At 45.6% G+C, this 18559-nt stretch overlaps 5 protein-coding genes across 5 annotated transcripts; 3 read left to right on the top strand and 2 right to left on the bottom strand.

Annotated features, from left to right (window-relative positions):
* Positions 1 to 2570: 2570 nt before the first annotated feature.
* Positions 2571 to 9480, top strand: PHALS_13499 (Uncharacterized conserved protein, contains DENN and RUN domains; the record flags this gene model as incomplete). Its single annotated transcript, XM_024729271.1, has 16 exons — positions 2571 to 2843; positions 2916 to 3046; positions 3111 to 3328; positions 3413 to 3526; positions 3666 to 5926; positions 5978 to 6056; positions 6200 to 6285; positions 6347 to 6522; positions 6632 to 6768; positions 6862 to 7250; positions 7319 to 7756; positions 7835 to 8339; positions 8412 to 8560; positions 8632 to 9289; positions 9345 to 9391; positions 9466 to 9480. The coding sequence occupies 16 exons, from the start codon at positions 2571 to 2573 to the stop codon at positions 9478 to 9480; spliced, it is 5676 nt and encodes a 1891-aa protein (XP_024579664.1).
* A 3-nt stretch (positions 9481 to 9483) lies between these two features.
* On the bottom strand, positions 9484 to 11672 carry PHALS_13500 (2-oxoisovalerate dehydrogenase subunit mitochondrial; the record flags this gene model as incomplete). The annotated part of the gene is made up of 8 exons (XM_024729272.1): positions 9484 to 9528; positions 9602 to 9646; positions 9715 to 9837; positions 9893 to 10135; positions 10218 to 10486; positions 10565 to 10805; positions 10919 to 10927; positions 11661 to 11672. The coding sequence occupies 8 exons, from the start codon at positions 11670 to 11672 to the stop codon at positions 9484 to 9486; spliced, it is 987 nt and encodes a 328-aa protein (XP_024579665.1).
* Positions 11673 to 11842: 170 nt separating this feature from the next.
* Positions 11843 to 13520, top strand: PHALS_13501 (lipoamide acyltransferase component of branched-chain alpha-keto acid dehydrogenase; the record flags this gene model as incomplete). Its single annotated transcript, XM_024729273.1, has 5 exons — positions 11843 to 12347; positions 12423 to 12661; positions 12741 to 12986; positions 13068 to 13168; positions 13262 to 13520. The coding sequence occupies 5 exons, from the start codon at positions 11843 to 11845 to the stop codon at positions 13518 to 13520; spliced, it is 1350 nt and encodes a 449-aa protein (XP_024579666.1).
* Positions 13521 to 13668: 148 nt separating this feature from the next.
* Positions 13669 to 16281, bottom strand: PHALS_13502 (FOG: RCC1 domain; the record flags this gene model as incomplete). The annotated part of the gene is made up of 13 exons (XM_024729274.1): positions 13669 to 13788; positions 13851 to 13937; positions 14000 to 14060; positions 14141 to 14198; positions 14256 to 14334; positions 14389 to 14655; positions 14729 to 14920; positions 15003 to 15247; positions 15310 to 15621; positions 15679 to 15803; positions 15875 to 15911; positions 15990 to 16125; positions 16201 to 16281. 13 exons carry the CDS (start codon positions 16279 to 16281, stop codon positions 13669 to 13671), a joined length of 1800 nt encoding a protein of 599 aa, XP_024579667.1.
* A 732-nt stretch (positions 16282 to 17013) lies between these two features.
* Positions 17014 to 18194, top strand: PHALS_13503 (uncharacterized protein; the record flags this gene model as incomplete). The annotated part of the gene is made up of 2 exons (XM_024729275.1): positions 17014 to 17869; positions 17932 to 18194. 2 exons carry the CDS (start codon positions 17014 to 17016, stop codon positions 18192 to 18194), a joined length of 1119 nt encoding a protein of 372 aa, XP_024579668.1.
* Positions 18195 to 18559: the final 365 nt, after the last annotated feature.

The following is an 18559-nucleotide window of genomic DNA, read 5'->3' on the forward strand; positions in this document are numbered from 1 at the left end:
CTCAAGGGATTACGTGCGACTCCACGTGCATCACGGGGTCCTCGCCCTCGATGCCTCGGCCCTTGGCCAACCATGCCACACATGGAATGCAGCGACTGCTCCGATATTTAAGCAGCGCCAAGTGGGTACGTGCCACTTCACGTTCAGCCCGCGAGCCACGCTCGGGACTCCTACCCAATAAACCTTCGTTATTCGACAACTCGGATACTCCGATATCGAGCACGTTGACCGTCTCGGTCCAGTGCCCGCGCCAATAGCGATTGCGCCTCCTAGCAGAGGTGGGATCATGACTCACCACATCTCTACATGAGGACGTGCGCGTAGCGCCCAAGGTCTTCGACCTTTAATGGGTCCATGTCTCATGGTGATTCAACCATGCCATACCAATGATGAAATTATACCTTCCATCAAAGTCTAAGACTAATCAGCCTTCCACATTATCGAAGTCAAGAAACTTGACATCGAGGTCCACAGGAAACCTCGGCTCCGTGACACATGTCACTGAAGCGCACTTTCAGCCCTTGGCATATTGTCCGACGCCCCGAAATCGATAAGGATCTTCTATGGCTTCTCAAAGCCCTTCTCAGTCGCTTCCAAGACCCGCAAGCCTGGATTTCATACACCCTTCGTCTTCAAGAGCACGAAGCTCTTCGGGGCTGAGCCTTGCTGCCCTACACATCTTTGAGGCTCAACAGAGCTCAGTTTTTCCCTAGTAAGGCAATTCACGCCTACTGGGTGAGGTCGGCTCCTCGCGACAAACAAGACTGGTGAGATGTGGGATGTTGGTTTGATATAGCCTGACGCGCCCGCAAGGCACAACCAGTCCGAAGGGTTTCGGGTGTCTTCCCAGACAAAACACCGTCTAGTGTTCGATCGCTGCCTGGCAGCTCGGGGCTCGCACCCTCTTTTTCAGCATCGCTGCGACCCATTGCCTCAGTCCCCCTCGACGAGTTATGAGGGTGTGAATTCCAACCAAGTCGATAGTTGAATTTGGCATTCATGCCACTTTCAGCGCTCCTTCAAAAGATGACGGATGCACACGGAAGACTTTCATTCTGACCACGCCAGTGCGGAGACCCTCCATAACGACGGTCACTGTGACCGCCTCATGGGGAGGATCGGATGCCATACCGGCAATGAGAGTCCGCAACTGTTGGACAAAGTCCACCAATTCATTCTTGCCCTGTCGGACAGCAAGGAATCGCGATCTCACCCGATTTCCCTGGTTAGACGGCGAGAACACTGGTAACAGCTGCAGCTTCAGCTCCGTCCAGGAGGTAAACGCCGCTTCACCCGAAGTGCCGCATGTCAGTGCCCATTATCGCGCTCGACCACCGAGCTTGGAGATAGTTAGCGCCACGCGCTGCTGCTCATTCTGGGGCATGGTGGATGCCATAGCCATCTCGACCTCTCTCACCCAGGCAGGAAATTCTCTCCATCCTTACCCTTGAAGATCTTAACGCTCATCTGTCGCCGACGGTGGCGTCATGAACGCAGTCGACGCCGACATCTTTTGCTGTAGGTGCTTTGGAAAAGCATTTTCATGGCCTGAAGACGCCTCTGGACGCGCGCTGATCGCTTCAGTTCCCTGCGAAGCGAGGTGTTGCACGCCATCGGGGCCAAGCAGAGACATCAGCTTTTAAGCCCGTTCTGCATGCCCTGGGGCAAAAAGGAGAACTGCTGTATCCTCACAGAGGATCAGTTGTCACGACTCAGGAATAGATTGACTATAAGTGTTACCAAGTGCAGCGGGGCTGCCGAAGCTCTTTGCTTAGAAGAAGCTAAGGTCACTGACCTTACGTTCTATACTAGAACAAGTATGAGTGTAGCGTATCGCAATCCGCTAACTCCAAGAGTACCCAAAATCTAAGGCGAATACACTCTTCCGTTCACAATTCAAAGTGTAATTATGTGTTATTAGCGGCAAAGCCGCCCATATCTAAATCTATACGTTTTCCTGATTAAATGATAAAACCCAATTAGTATGCATAACTACTGACAGTCCGGACACACAGTGGCTTCTTGTTACGGTGTAGCCACACCATTGCGTGATTACGCCGCATTGTAATCCACACCTTTGTACGGTCACACCATCCACCCTTTCATACCAGGGTACGTATCACCCCATTACAGTGATGATACAATCAGCCACACATCTAACTTTCACTTGAAGTCTCTACTGCAGCTAGGTGTCTCTCACGAGCAGTTGATAGAAATGGCTAACGTAATTGAGAGCACAGAACACATATCAATCGTCATCGTTCTGTTCTGTTGCATACCCTTTCTTAGAATCGCCGTTTGCTCCGGAATGGTGGCTACACTCAACTTGTTAGAAGCATGCACAATTTGTCACTTGTCGTTAATTCTCTCACACAGAATATCGGCATAGAGTAAAAAGCTCCAAAAATAACGCTTCGTTCATCGCGCTGAGATAAGCGTTGATGACGTCCATTTTTCAAGCTTCGTAAAATGAGGCAGTCATCTTTCTGAGTCTTGCTGGGGACACAAAATCAAATAAAATACAAAGGCACTTAATAGGGACACGAAATAACATCTTGTTGACTGTACCGATGACGATTAGTAGCGAGATCTCTAAGCTTAAGCTGCTATTACTTAGTGACACAGGAGGAAAGATGCAGCGTGTAAACGAAATGTGTGAAAAGCTGGTGAGCTCTGAAGACTGCGATGTTAGCGCTGTGCTCGTGTCTGGCGGGCTGGTGGCCAACCGTTGGCCGCAAGACTATGAAAGGCTCGAGGCAGTGGCAGCCGCTGAAGGAGACATGATGGCGCTCATATCGCGGCTTGAGATGATAATCTGTCGCGTAATCTATATCACAGACGATGTAAGCTATTGTCCATTTCGAAGGATAAAACGAGGTGCTTATTGGCAACGCAATGGGTACATTATTTGTCAGAACGACCCGCCTACGACGCATAGCAAAACTGCTTCGGTGCCATCCTTGACGCAGTACTCATCCAATATAAATTACCGAGACGAGACAATTGTGGACGGTGTGACGGTCATGGGCGAAGCTCGATATTTCAAGTAGGCACTTACTCCGATCGATGTGATAAGCGAAAAGTATCATGTTGACTCTACATGATTTTAGATTGATAAATGATGGCAAGGATCCTATGCAGGATCGTGACATGGTGTTGGTTCTGCGTGACTCTACAGCGAAGACACAATTGCCTGCTGCAGAAAGCTCTTTCTTTGCTGGTTTACTTCCAATGTTGCATTCCAACAAGTTTAAAGAGCCGTGTGCGATCGAAATCATTGGCGGCAGTACCCCCCATCCACACGTTCAGCTTCCAGTGATTTATTCAGGTCAAACGAACAATTAATGGCTAGGCAGAGGCATCAGTAAAGATTTCTCATCGCTGACAGATAATTTATTTTGTGGTCTTGCAGGCTCACTACAACTGGGTCAGTACACAATTTTGCAGCTAGAAAAAGATTCTCCAAACGACAAGTGGTGCGTTGCAGCCGTTACCTCACATGAGCTCAAGTCCGAAGACGACGAGGGTGCATGTGCCTCATATTAAAATACTATATTATTATAATATCGCCCAACGTTTCTATGCTCAAAGATACGGTTATTATCAATTTTGCTGTTATGTCAATCACGAGACACCATTTTTAATCCTTTTCTAAATGGGAACAGGAACGCACGACTCCGTCAGGGGAAAACCTGGCGATACGTCGAATTTGCGGGAGCTAGAACGGCTGCGCGTTTTGGTTATGTACGAATTTGAGCCGCCGTTGAGCAGCCAAGAGCTTGTGGAAGCGCTGCGCTCCCATGATAATCATGTGGAGCATGCGTGCGAGTATCTTAAATTGAGTCGCCGCCACAAACGATTGAGTGGAATCACGACGTCTACACCATTGGATATAACTAACGTGAGCATGATGGCGCCAGAGCGGGAAAAGCGGCGTCTTAGTGTCTCATCAGTGGACGATAAGAGTACGCCGAGCAAGAGGCACAAAGATTGCACTTCTTCGTCGACAGACACGTCCGAGGAAGAGGAAGAGCATGAGAGCGATGAGGAAAAACTTACGCAGCAGGATTGTGTGCTCATCAGTGCGCCAAATTGCTCCAGAGCGCAACAATTGCTGATTCAGACAATAGAGGACCGTGTTGCTTCGGAACAGCCGTTGCGAAATCCTGAATGGCTTCACCAAGTTTGGACAAGTTTGCGTATACCGGCTATCTTAGAGATAGGAATGCAACTTAATTTGACAGTGGACGCTTCTGTAACGTGGGTGAAAGGTGTAGACCCTAAGTTTTCATCTGAGATCCAACCTCGAGCAGCTGCACTGATCGTTGAGGTACTGGCTAATTTGCCGACATGCACGATTGATACCGCTTCCAATGAAGTGGGGTATCTATTAAAAGATGATGTATTATCGATGAAAGTAAACGATGTGGAATCTTTTGTACAAGCTGAGAGTGAAGCCGCTGAAGGTTGTGCGTATGCTCGCGCAAATGCTGCGAAATTAGCTATCGAATCACTGTCATCAGCTTGTAATGCGTACATGGATCGACTTATTTGGTTTAAGGAGGAAGATGATAAGAATACTAAAGAATCAACCGAGGTACGGGAAATTATGGAAGTACTGAGTCAAAAGTTGGCTGTGCTGGTTGATGATAGCAATCGTGACGTGGAGGTGGCTAGCTGCGTTTTGTGCGAGGCAAAACAAAAGAAAGAAGTGCGATCAATGCAAATTGTTGAAGTTGTGCATAAACGACGCGAAGAACTATTAAGCAAGGGCGAGACGGAAGCATGTGCGACTCTCGACTCGGTTGTTGGGGTGTGGAAAAAAGACGACAGTGAAGTGCAAGCACTATGGACATCTCGTAGCGAGTGTGAACGGCAAGTAAACGAATCTGAGCGTACTTTGAAGGTTACTAAACATGCGTCGGCATTTTACAAAAATCTGCAAATTTTGTTTCAAAAAGTTCGTGAAAGACGTGAAAAAGCGTTGATAAGCTCGCTGAGTGGGCTTAAGAAGGCACGCGAAGGTTCAGACGCTCAAGCTACCGCAGCTTTGAAAAAGTTCGTGCCCATGCTCGCACGCGCGCTCGGTCAATTCTATGAGTTTCATTCGATTCAGCAGCTGAAAGCTAAGGAGGAACTACGTGAGCAGGAGACTGCATTAGCAGCTCATAACGAGTATTTTGGAGACTCTGCTCCTATAAAAAAGGGGGATCTAGAGCGGCGAATTCAGGAGTTTATTGGTGTCACGGAACGATCTATGCAAATAATAATGGAATTGGCGGATCGTCAGCAGCAACTATGGACTGATAAACATACAGTTTTACCCGAATCAGTGCGCAGCATACTGATCGACGAATTTAAAGCGGTATGGGCGCAGTTGAGTGGTCCGATCAAGGACGTGATGAAAAACGTTGTCGCCTCACTTGAAGAAATTGCTGGAGATGCAGTGGCAGTGGAAGTGCTGCGCGATAAACATATGATGCCTGATTCTAGTGTTTCTATGATAGTCGCGTCAAGTACTTCAGATGAGCAAATTATTCCAGCGTTTACAGAGCCAGCATTTCTGAAATCGCACGTCGAGGCTATTTCGCCATATCGAACGGCAATTTCACCCGTCGTTGCTCAAAACCTGACTTTTAGCTTGCCAGATGAGGAGATGCCCAAGACGTGGATAAGTTCTTTGCCTGGCAACAACGAGAACGAAACTGCATTCCCGCTACATCATGCGACCCCTGCACCTGGTGAAATGCAATATAACTTTGAAATTGGCTCAAATTTGTATTCGAGAATCACTGCGGGGGAAAGCTGCTCACAGTTTGTTCGTGGCGTAGTGCTCAAGCGTTTAAGCAATGGCATGTACTTGATGCAATACGAAAACGGCGACAAGTTTTCGGTGGACGGTTCGTACCTTTTCACAAAGGATATGGTACGTGACGCTTCTAAATATCTTGCAATGTTTATACTCACACTGTTGTAGATGGAGCAGAGTTTAAAAGTTGCTGGAGCAATAAGTTCAGACGAAAATGTTGAGATGGAGAGTGCTGAGCAAACCAGTAGTGAGAGATTTTGTGTCATAATGTAGCGAGTGACTTCATTTGAGTAAATAAGGAAATTTTGATGTACATTTTGAGCCCTCAACAATACTGAATTTTACAAGTAATTAAGAACTTCTGAGTCGGATCAGTCTGCCAATAAGCAGCAGGCGACAAAATTCCTATGAACACTAGCCATCACAAAGAAAGCGTCGCGAGTGACGTCTGGCAAGAAAAGATCGAGCAACTTCAGGCATGTAAATAAATGCATTTTATGTCGAATTGTTGCCTTTTGCATTGACCATATGTTTTAGAATGAGCTGGTCTTAGCGCAGTATGAGGCGCAAAAGTGGAAGGAAAAGTACCACGTGGAGAAACGACGACGTCAAATGACAGCAAGAGACTTATTAAATCTTGTCATGCTCACAGATCGCTTCTCGAATGAGAAAAATACGTTAGAAGATGTTAAAACAATGGAACGATCATTGAGGTGGGTGAGCATCTTATACATAAGCTATTGTTTAGAGGAAGACAGAGCTTGACAGTGTTGCAAATCATGAATCTGCTTTTGTATCTCAACTTTCCTTATTGTGCAGCAGTTCAGATCACATAGTTAATCTACTGAGCCCTACATTATCGTCATTTGACTTCGATGATGATTCCAGCGAGGATGCTAGTGATGATAGCAGAGATCAATCGCCAGAGACTTTATCAAATATTGTAGAGGCGACGAAAGGTGAGTCTGAGCCTCTAGCTGAAACCGCTGTTGAAAGTATACAAAATTCGAATTCTTCAAGTAATGATGGTGGGCCTCACGATTCGTCATTAGCTTTGGAACAGCTAGACCAACAATCAACCATGTACCATACGAACACGAGTGTGGGTATTTCTGGTCGTGTGGGTCGGTCATCAACCACTGGGTCTTTAAGAGAAGCTTTAGGTGGGTCATCACGACGTGTCTCAGATGTGAAGAGTGAGCACTTGAAGCAACAACACCTTATGTACCGGATTTTGTATGCTAATTCGTCTTCACGCGATTTATGGCATGCGCGAATTCACCCGCACAATTTAAAAAATGTGGCATGCTCCATCATGTTTTCAACCCATATGAAAAAAGAGCGTGTTTTTGAACACTTCTTTGTGGTGGGGACGACGCAAAATGTAACAGAGCTTTGTTCTGGGTACTACAAACCAAAGTTGCTTTATCACCATCCGAACGTGAGTAGTTAATGATATTGAGGTAGTTGATTGATTTCTGTCTAACTGATCATTCGCTTGCTTGGTAGCATATTAGTGATTCACCTGATGAGTCCGTCGCCGATTTTTGCTTTCCACGAGGTGTACCTTCGATCATGTGTACTCCTGCTCAAGCGAAATCCATTCAAGGTGTAGCAGTGTCGAAATGGTTTACTGATATTGAGTCACTTCAAGATCACATTAAAGAAGTCCCTTCAACAAGCGGCTACACATTTCGCCTCACTGGGGCAAAAGGCGAGATTCTTTACGGTTTCTGTGTTGCTGTGATGAAAAATATAGCAGCCGAGAACTTGTCAAAAGTGGATCCGATGTTGACAAGCCCTCGTATAGATCGGATGTCAGATCAGATAGATAATTCTATCCCATCGATCTCGACGCAAGAGAAGAATACTAATCTGCTTCATATGATGGCACCAATATGTTTTTGCTTTACAAGTAAGTTTCCCTTTTATCGTCTTCATTTTACGGTACGAGATTATGTTTGAGAATTATGTTATGGCGAAATTTGGTCAGTTATGTTGTTGTTGTGATTTGACATGATGCAGCTTTTACGCATGATCGTTGAAAACGAGCTTGAGCAGTACAGCCAATTATCCAATAATTCTGTGAATGACTCAAAAAAAGAAGCTGAATACACTGAGCAATATGAAATCATTTTAAGGCCGCAGCTTAATCTTGTAATTGAATTCACGATCTACCACGAAGAAAACTTTGGCGTGCGGGATCAATTTATCGATTCAGAATCAAATCAGCAAAAGAGATTAAATTCAATTGCGTCAAAGCTGGACATTTCTTTGGTAGATGGACGTGTTGTGCTGAGTGAAGATGCCCCTAAAATTTCCGGGGCTAATCAATCTAGTTTTGAGTCGAAAAAGCTTTCAAGCCAGCTTCGAAAAAGTTTTAGCACCGATAATATTGACAATTGCAAAGTAGTCAACGGGTGGATTTTAGACAAACCCATGGTAAAGAGCGTCGGCTTAACCCAGCCTAAAGAATACGAGGGGGTGAAAGTGGGGGATATACTCGAATCAATCGACAGCATTGCGACGGGTACGTAAAGCGAATATTTATATATGCTAACTGATCATGCCGAAAATTGAATTTGATTTTTTTGCTTTAAAGCATCAATGAGTTTTGAGCAAACGCAGGCACTGCTAGAGAAAGGGACTCGCCCAATGCGTCTCCATTTTCGTAGATCTGCTTCAACGCAGATATCAATGTCAACTACTGAGCAAAAGCAGCCGGATGTCCTGTTACCCACTTCTGTCGATGTGCGTTGATACTTATGAAGGCGACACACATTTTCAAACAAAGACTGATCGAACAATCGTGGACTTTGTAGATTCTACACCGTGCACGACGAATCAAAATAAATGATCCGGGGCACTGGTCTTCGGCTCGATTACCAACATTTGAATTTAGCTATCAGTTTCCAAAACGTCAGTCTGACCGCTGGGCAGTTGGTGTTGTGTTACGATTTTTGTCGCCAGACAAGGTGGTCGAGATCATAGCCAACCTGCTGCTTGAAAAGCAAGTTGTAATTATGAGTGAGTGTCCAGCCAAGGTATCGGCTGTTTGCACAGCTCTCTTGCTTTTGCTTTCTCCTTTCCAGTGGCAGTCGACGTACATTCCTCTCTTGCCTTCAAATCTGCTGGATTTCTTGCATTCTCCTGTGCCGTTTTTGGTGGGATGTCATTCGTCGAATGAAACCTCTGAATGGTCTGACGTCTGCTTTTACGATATCGACAACGACAACATCGTTGCACCTGCTGCAACAGGACATTGGAGTCCTGAGTTGATTTTCAACGGCGTCGAGCTTTGTCGCTTACTTCGGAAAGCTAGAGATCGCTTCTGTGCGCTAAGCCCTTCTGGGAAGCCGTGGTATGAACTCTCTGAGGAAGAAGATACGATCATCACACTGACAATGCAAGAAGCCGAGATTTTTTTGCGAGATATGGGGTTCGACATTTCATATCAAGACTTGGCAGCGTCGATCCCAGGTAATTAGATTTATTGAATGCTGAAAAATACAATAATAGATCACTTTGTATGCAGAAGGTCAAAGTCTTTACGATCGGTTGCAAGAAGAAGTAGCCAAGGAAGTGCGAAACAGCATCTACGAAGACTTCTTGGACGAATTTACCAAGACGCAATTATTTTGCCAATATTATGAAAGCCTCTTACAGCCTGAGGCTCAAAGAGCACGAAAGTAGGATAGCGTCACATTCCAGACCAACCTCTGACAAATTTTTGTATAGGAACATGGAGCGTATGATTGATAAGTGAAGTCGAAGTTACTAATAATCAACTACCTTCTTAATCGCTTCGAAATTTCGCAGTGCATCCGGCAGATAATGCTGAGAATATCCGTTAAAAATTAGCATCTTTCAGACAAGTTACAATTTTAGTGACAAAATACGCTTACTGATTCATACGCGAGCGGAAAGGGAATGTCGTAGCCGCACACGCGCTGTATAGGCGCCTCCAGACTTAAAAAGCACCGCTCCTGTATACTTGACGAAATTTCGGCGGCGAAACCACCCGATTTCTTCAAATGGCAACATGTCAGGCATCAATGTAAATAAACGTGTGCTTCCACATACCGGAGCTTCATGGCTTATCACGAGTCGACCAGTCTTACGGACCGAGTGCTCGATAGTGTCAGCATCCCAGGGAAATACTGTCTGCAAATCGATAAGTTCGCAGCTGATACCAACGTCTTCAGCATACCGACAGGCTTCCTCCAGTACTCGCATTTGCGCACCCCACCCAACTACTGTGATATCCGTTCCTTGCCGCAAAATCTCGGCTTCACTTAGGTTTTGTACGTATTCCCCTACTGGTACCTATCGCGAATTCGTATATAAATTCATCAGTAGTCAGTCACTTGTTCCATCAACTTTCTGCAATAAATAAGCCTTCACTTGCCTCTCCCACAGATGCGCGATATAAAGCCTTTGGCTCCAAGAAAATGACGGGATTGGGATCTCGAATGGATGCTAGTAACAAACCCTTTGCTGTTGCCGGATTGCGTGGTACAACCACTTTAAGACCAGGTGTGTGAGCAAAGTATGCTTCCGGCGATTGAGAATGGTAGTGACCACCGTGGCCTACAGCTCCGTACGGGGCCCGTAGCGTAAGTTTGCCACAATTAAAATCGTTGCCCGAACGATACCGAAACTTGGCCGCCTCATTAACTATCTGGTCGAAAGCAGGAAAGATGTAATCAGCAAATTGAATTTCAGCAATTGCTGTGCGGCCTGTAGACGCATAACCGATAGCAAAGCCGGCAATTGCTTGTTCGCACAGTGGCGAGTTAAAAACACGATCGCTTCCAAACTTTTCACGGAGATCCACAGAGCAGCGAAAGACACCACCAAAGGCTACATCTTCACCAAAGAGCACAGCGGTAGGATCAGTCTCCATGGCAATGCGCATGGCTTCGTTTATAGCTGTAAACATATTCATCTGCTGTGTCTCCTGCTCGTGCAGTGCATCATCTACCTCCTCCTGCGCCTGACGAAGTGAAGAGGCAACGTGTAATGTTCGAATCAGTGGAATGTGGCGTACACGACGAGTAATATTACTGTAAGATGAAGAGAACATGGACATTTACGAATGTGACGCACTTGATGAAGCTATTCGAGGACTGCTACCACATTTGGCATGAGTTTTCCTGCGCCTGGTCTATGAAACTTGCTTTCTCTGCATCAGCAGATGTGATGCGATGCGGAATTTTGAGAATGATTGTTGAACACAATTTGGAAACCGTTGTTGCGATACCTAACGAGGAGATGACCCCCTCATGGCTGTAATGTGTAATTTAGGAATTAAATGCCTAGATAATAAATAAGTGAATAAGTGCGAAAGCTTCATCCCGAAATCTAAGCTCAACATGTACGCGTAAATGATTGCAATTCTGATCAAATTTGTTTTTATGCTCGAGTTGTTGTATTCAAATACCCCCTTCCGCTTCGACGAACGCTTATTGAAGTTTGATGAAGAACGAGGTGTTTATTTCTTGGTCTGCCTGGCCAAGTCGGAATTGCCTACACCACGAAGTGGTCGGTCGTGACTCTTGCGAGGTTAATCCTGACATCTTCCTTCTCATGCAATTAAAGTGCGCGCTTAAGCTGAAAACTTTTTTCTGGTGTTTCATCTACATGAAGAGAGAAGCCACAGCATCTTCTCGTGGTTAATAGCTTCGGCAAACAAATCTTTCTTTCAAAGCATCGCAAACGTTTTTAGCGCACCAATATTACTTTCTTTATCTCACCCGAAAGCAATGCTTTTCGTACCCACTACGATATACTGGCTGTGCTGATGCTTGGCGAAGCAAAACGTTCGCACTCGAAAGTCTATGTGACGTACAGAAAAAAGCATGTCTGTTGTATTGTAGCGATGTCGCCTCTCCTGATCAATTTTTGACGCGCCAGCATCAGACTCCCCTAATCATGACAGACGCATAGTTCACTGGTAGAGGCACTGCAATGTTGCCGCCTCATCAGTTTCATTTGCTGTTATTGTTCAATTAGAGTTCAAGTGCGCACACAATGAACTCCTCTGTGCTGCGCCTGCGTTGTCTGGGCCAGCGACTGACTGTCGCTCGTCGCGGCTTACACACTCGAAGCATTTTAGCATGTCCTGAAATTCCTTTTAAGCTCGCAGACATTGGCGAAGGAATTGCAGAGGTGGAGGTGCTTCAGTGGTTTGTCAAGAGTGGTGACGAGGTCAAGCAATTCCAGAATGTGTGCGAGGTTCAAAGTGACAAGGCCACGGTAGAAATTACCAGTCGTTTCGATGGTGTAGTCACCAAGGTGCATTATGATGTGGGAGAACTGGCCAAAGTGGGCTCCACACTCATAGACATCGAGGTGGATGAGGCCACCGCTGCGACGATTCATGGTGGCAAAAAAAATGTAGCTCCAATTCTCAGTAGAACACCCACACCTGTTGCCGTCAAGCCTGTGGTGGCTGCACCCTTACCAATGCCTGCGTCATCTGCTGCTTCACCCACAATCCTATCGAGAATCCCGGTCACTCCATCAAGACTTGAAGGTGGTGAAAAGCTACTTACGTCACCGTCGGTTCGGCGATTGGCAAGAGAGCACGGCATTGACTTGTATGATGTAGAAGGAACGGGACCACAGGGTCGGATTTTGAAGGGAGACTTGCTAAATTTCATTCGAGAGATCGCCGCACAGCCGGCTCAACCAATTACCTCTGCTTTTCAGAGCTCTGTCTCTGTGCAAACTCTGACAGCAGATAAAATGCATCAAGATACGGTTGTGCCACTAACACCTATTCAAAAGGCAATGATCAAATCGATGAACGCGGCGCTGAGGATTCCTCATTTTGGTTACGCTGATGAGGTAAAGTGGCTGAAGGCACACAAGAACTACCGTCCATGTAGCCAACTTTTTGTGATGCTGCTTGCTTCTCTTTTTTCAGATTCGAATGGATGCACTGTATACTTTGCGCAATGAGTTGAAGCCGCTGGCTGAGTCTCGTGATATCAAACTCTCGTTTATGCCTTTTATAATTAAGGCAGTGTCGTTGGCTTTGAAGCATTACCCAATGCTCAATGCCACCGTGAACGAAAATGAGGATGAGCTCTCTTTGATAGGTGCACACAATATTTCCGTGGCTATGGACACACCGATGGGACTGCTTGTACCGAACATTAAAAATGTCCAGGTACGTGACTTTGTTTGCTCAATAATCAATCAGCTCTAATTAGCTCTGACCATTTATAATGCGTGTTTGTTACATGAGTAGGCAAGGAGCATCATGGATATTGCTGAAGAGCTTAATCGACTACAGCTCCTAGCTGCGACTGGCAAGCTTGCACCTGCGGACTTAACGGGGGGCACATTTTCGTACGTTTTGCGAACTACTATACAAATTACGTTTATCATTTATACAGTTACAATGCTTATCATAAATTTTATCGAAATGTATCAATCTACCAGAATCTCCAACATTGGTAGTATCGGTGGCACGTATATGAGCCCCGTGCTTATGGTTCCTCAGGTGGCTATTGGAGCAGTTGGTCGGATCCAGAAAATTCCTCGATTCGATGCTGAAGGTAACGTTAAAGCAGTGCGTCTGATGAACGTGTCTTGGAGCGGTGATCATCGTGTTATTGATGGGGCAACGATGGCTCGCTTTTCAAATCAGTGGAAGTCATATTTGGAGATCCCAGTTAGCATGCTGACCGAATTGAGTTAAAATAAATTAAAAAGCAACCATTGCTTTGATATGTAAAGTTGCACGTTATGAAAACTGTACTCTCCTTTAACTTTGCTCCAGATATCGTTACTGGATTCAGACTTCCACTGACTCAACTGCCGTACGGGTACTACCGAATTATTTTTTTTCAACGATCGGATAAATGCTCAAAATTGCAGGCATCTCCCTGATTAGCAGTATGCACTCCTCGATAGGAAGCTAAAAGCAAAATTTCTTGAAGCAGCTCTTGTGGGAGCTCGACGAACGCCTTACCGAGAACACAAGTACTTAAAAATGCTCACAAGCTTAAATCGTAACTCGAAAGTTTACCTGAGTCGCAATAACGCGGGCGAAGTGGTTCATGATGAAATCAAGACAGCGTTTCTTGAGCGTGTATGCGTTTCGAAGATGAGCAGACTGAACATGTTTTGTGTCAGAAAATTAGACAAGCAGGAAAGAAACAACGAGGAATGGCGCACCTCCAAAATGATGATGACGTTTTCGATTGATAAAATTTGCAGCAGAGTGTTCTCACATGCACTAGCGCGAAATGATTGATCGATACACAATAGTTGATACCTCTGGCCCCTAACATTTGAAAATTAGAAATGATGACGTACCGACGAAGACTTATAACCAGGTATTGGTCAGCTAGCGCGAGCAGTTCCAGAACAAAATCTGCATTTGTTTATGTAAACAAGTACTTTTTCCTTGATATGTATATACTAGCAGTACCTGCCCTCACGTCAAATGAAGCTAACGCGACCACTTGATCAGTGTAAAGAAATTCTACCAAAGCTGCAAAGGCGCCATACTTTATCAAAAGCTTAGTTTTGTACCTTAAAAGAGTGTACAATTTAATACACACCGAGTACTCTGGGATGGCGATTTCTGATTGTAAGCATTCCTTCATTCGCCCATCAAGCATTTTTTCGAGTGGTTCACAACGAGCGCCTAGGATACAGCTATGAGCAAAAAGGGGTCGACCTTCAACGACGAAGGTTACATCACTTCGCGTTGAATTGTTTAGTAATTTTCGTAAATCGCCACTGAGTGTTCCAAAGCCGATGGACGTTGGTCGTTTACATACAGGAGCTCCGATCAGACAAACGGAATGGTAAAATCCTGCTGCAACCTGTTTGACATGTATGATACATGAGAAACACGTAAATAAAGGCTCGTAAAATGAAAGCTTATATAAATGCTACCTTGACAACTAGTTTATCTTGTAATGTCGAAATAAGTTGTGGACTCAAGCAGTCCAAGGAAGTTTCGAGTCCAAGCTGACCGTGATTGTTGCGACCAAAAGGAAAAACCTTTCCATCGCCTGAAAGTGCAAGAGTATGGTAGCAACCACATGCGACCTGAGTAATTCTCGTACTCACAAGAGATTTTACTAGCTGATGGCACATGACGTAAATTTGCCAGATCACATAACCATTAATTTGTGAATTAGGATTGAGTTGTCAGCTCTTGACAAACCGTTGGCTTTGCCATGTGTCGCTTATGTCCTTGTCCGAGCTGCCCATAGTCATTGCGGCCGAAAGTGTACAAAGCGCCACCTTCCGTAACAATAGCAGTGTGGTGATACCCACATGACAATTGTGGCACAACTGCTTTATCTAGTGGCGAAGCTAAGCGCGTGGGTTCTAATACAGGCTCTGACATGCAGTCAAGGCCAAGCTGACCATGGTCATTTTTACCGAAACCTACAACTCCTCCATCTTCTACATTGGTTTCAACACAACTGAGGTCCTTGGAAGATTTGTTGCTAAAGACAAACACGTACTTAATGAGACAACGGTGAAATGTTGACCGCAAGCAACTGCTAAGACAGGACAGCGCAAAAAATATTCGACCAGACGAGGTATGAGCTGGCTGCTATGATCACCCATACCAAGCTGACCAAAGTCGTTGCAGCCGCAGGCAAATAAATGTCCATCATCCGTTACAATTGCCGTGTGAAAATAACTACAAGCGACATCGACCACACGCCGGCCGGCCATCCCTTTCACAAGCGAAGTCTCGGCGATACTTGTCGCCGTTCCGAGGCCCAATTGACCGCACGTATTAAGTCCAACTGTGTACAGATTACCTTTTTCTGCAAAGTAATCGTCATGAGCTACAATTCAATTGTCCATTCAAGCTAGCACCTTACCACTTATTGCCGCAAGGTGCTCACTCCCATTTCCGGAGAAAACGCGCACCGAACGATTGGAGCTAAGTCCAGCAGAAAACTGAGGTGTTGGGACTTGCTCTGTCGTGCCGGTCGCACACTGCCCACTGCGAAATTTAGGAAAATGAATGAGAATCAAAGCACAAGCAGATTTGTATAAACTGCAAGTCCCACACACTTGTTATTATAGCCGCAGGTGAATACGTCTCCGTTTTCTAAAAAAAATGACAAAGCATGGATCATACAAATCAATAAATATCGCTTTGACTGTAGCATCACAATGTAGTACTCACCATACAGAATAACAGTGTGCTCGTTCCCACAAGCCACATCGACGACGTGAATCTGATCGCTGCTTGTGCCAAGTTCCACACGTGTTGGGATGCTGCGATCGTTTGTGTCTCCAAGTGCTAGCTCTCCATATGTGTTCTACGGACAATGTGATATATGATGATAAGGTTTTCGAGAGAATGGTGACGTATATTTATTAGTTAGCATGTTGACCTGCCCGAAGGTGAAGACGCCAGCACCATTGTCTTCGTCATCACTATCTGGATCGATCGTGAGGAGGTGATTCGTCGCCATACCAAGCTTTACGAGCAGTGTGATTGGCTCGAATGCGAGGAGCTCCCAAGAACGTTCTTTTGTATCGATCTTTTTCAAAACGACTTTTGTCGATACAGTATCTGAGTCACGTCAGACGAGCCAATGTACGAAGGAATTCTGTACAGTAGCTCTTCGACACCACCTGGCCATATAAAGGCTGAAAAGTTGTTTTATTGCATGTTTGACCTCGCTGCAAACCCCCTACAAAAAGGACGATTGAGAATCTGATTTATACTTCGTGGATCGCAAAGGAGTTTTTACACTAATGAAAGCTGCAGCATGAATACGCTTCAATGAAGGTTGTGCGTTTTGATGTTTGTACTGAGGGCTAAAATAGTGAGGCGTTAGCGCTAATATATTTAATACGCCATGGTAACACTGAACTGTCGGTAAGAATCCAATTGGGATAGCGGTCAGTGCGCTTCAGCAGGAGTCGAAGCCATTGTTAAACGGATTCTTGCGTAGAATTATGAATCTGTATTATCCAACAAATTAAGATATCTCCCGCCAGCTGCTTAGCTTTAGACCTCTCTCCCAGTCGGGGCAAACCGCCTCATTCGATAAGCACCAATCATCCAACTCCACAACAAAAAGGCGCTCCGCTAATTCAGGAAGTTTCTTCCAGATTTTCACGGGGACAGACAAGACAGACACAAGGTGCCCAAGACCTCACTTCGCAACAAGTCTTTAATTTGCCGCAGTCTAAGGAATATGTTCGCTAAGAAGGATTTACCGCTTTTACACCACGGTGGTTACGCAGCAACAAGCCCCACGGCGTCATCCGTGTCGTCTTCCTACTCACGCGTGGCCTCCGAGGAGCTCATCGTTCCCGCCCCCGACAGCGTTAACTCAGTCTATTACGGGGTAGACGCCTTCTCGCCCACACTTGTTGACTTCTACACTTTGGACCAAAAGCGCATCGTCTGGTCCTCGCGCGCGCATCGCAAGATGATGACTACACTTCACCGCGCCTGGCACGGTAAGGCGTGGAAAATGTACTCGCTGAGCTTTTGGGCCAGCCTGTTTGCCATCGTGGCCTTCACGCTTTTTGTAACGGGCGCTATGGGCGAGGCCATGGCCCACAGTGTCCATGGTCCTAACGCCTCTCTTGAGCCAGGAATCCAAATTCACTCGTCCGTTGACCTGCCGCTACTGCTTGCCGCTGTCTTCTTTCTTGCTTACCACGCAGTCACGTACCTGGAAGTCATTAACTGCTGCCACAATCTTGAAATTTGGCTGGAAGAGTATTTTCACGGTACAGAACCGGTGTTGGAGCGCCAATACGTGGGTTTTTTCCCAAGTCGTATCGATTTCTGGACCGCGATTTTGGGTATGCTCGGATCCATGCTTTACGTCTTCGCACGCGCTTTCGTGTGGACAAGATCCGACTTAGAAAATTTTGGCATCGTTGATGTCAAGCGCGATGAATTGGGCCTAATTGTGGGCTACTGGGTGCCTTTCTTCGCAGGGTCGTTTTTGCTGCTACTCAGCGCTTACCTGGCACATGTAGAGGTCGTTCACCAATGGTTTTCATGCAGACTTACGACACTTGAGACCTGGGTCACTGGTAGGTTTAAATATTCTATCTCTTGAAGGCATGCCCGCTAACTATGCTGTGCTTGACTTTAGGATTGAACATGATGGCAATGCTCGGATTTTTTCTGTCGTCAACACTACAATTTATGGATCCCTTCACCGTACTCTTTTCATTTCACGCATGTTTAGTGCCTTTTGCTACGGGTTGCCTGCTAGGACTGGGGTCGAGTGTGCTTAGCCTTGTTGAGCTTCAAAACATTCACAAGCGCCACAAACACCCAGAATATAGTCTCTATGAATCGCCTGCAGGATATGGAACTTCAAGCTACGGGTCTTTTTTAAAGCAGCAAGTTTAAGCGGTGAATTAACCATACCATTCATCAACAGCTGATGAAGTATAATACGAGACAGATAAAGCAATACATGTTCAGCAATTACACGTACAAATGCATCGAAACTTAGCTATCACTTCAAGTTTAAGCCAGTAGTGCTGTTAAGAAGCGACCGCGACTCTGAATGTCGGGATTAGTTGGGTGTGTAGCGAGGGCATTGTGCACGATCGACTCGTGTGGTCGAGCCACGATAATATTTTCCTCTACAGACATCACTATAAGATTTTCTTTTCGAAGATAAAAAGCCAACAACGGAACGTACCCATATTTGAGCAGAAAATTAACAAAGCCCAGCAGCCCTCGGCTTGAAGTGCTTCATTTTGCGGATG

Source organism: Plasmopara halstedii (assembly GCF_900000015.1).
Source record: "Plasmopara halstedii genome assembly, contig: Scaffold_658, whole genome shotgun sequence".
Lineage (NCBI taxonomy): Eukaryota > Oomycota > Peronosporomycetes > Peronosporales > Peronosporaceae > Plasmopara > Plasmopara halstedii.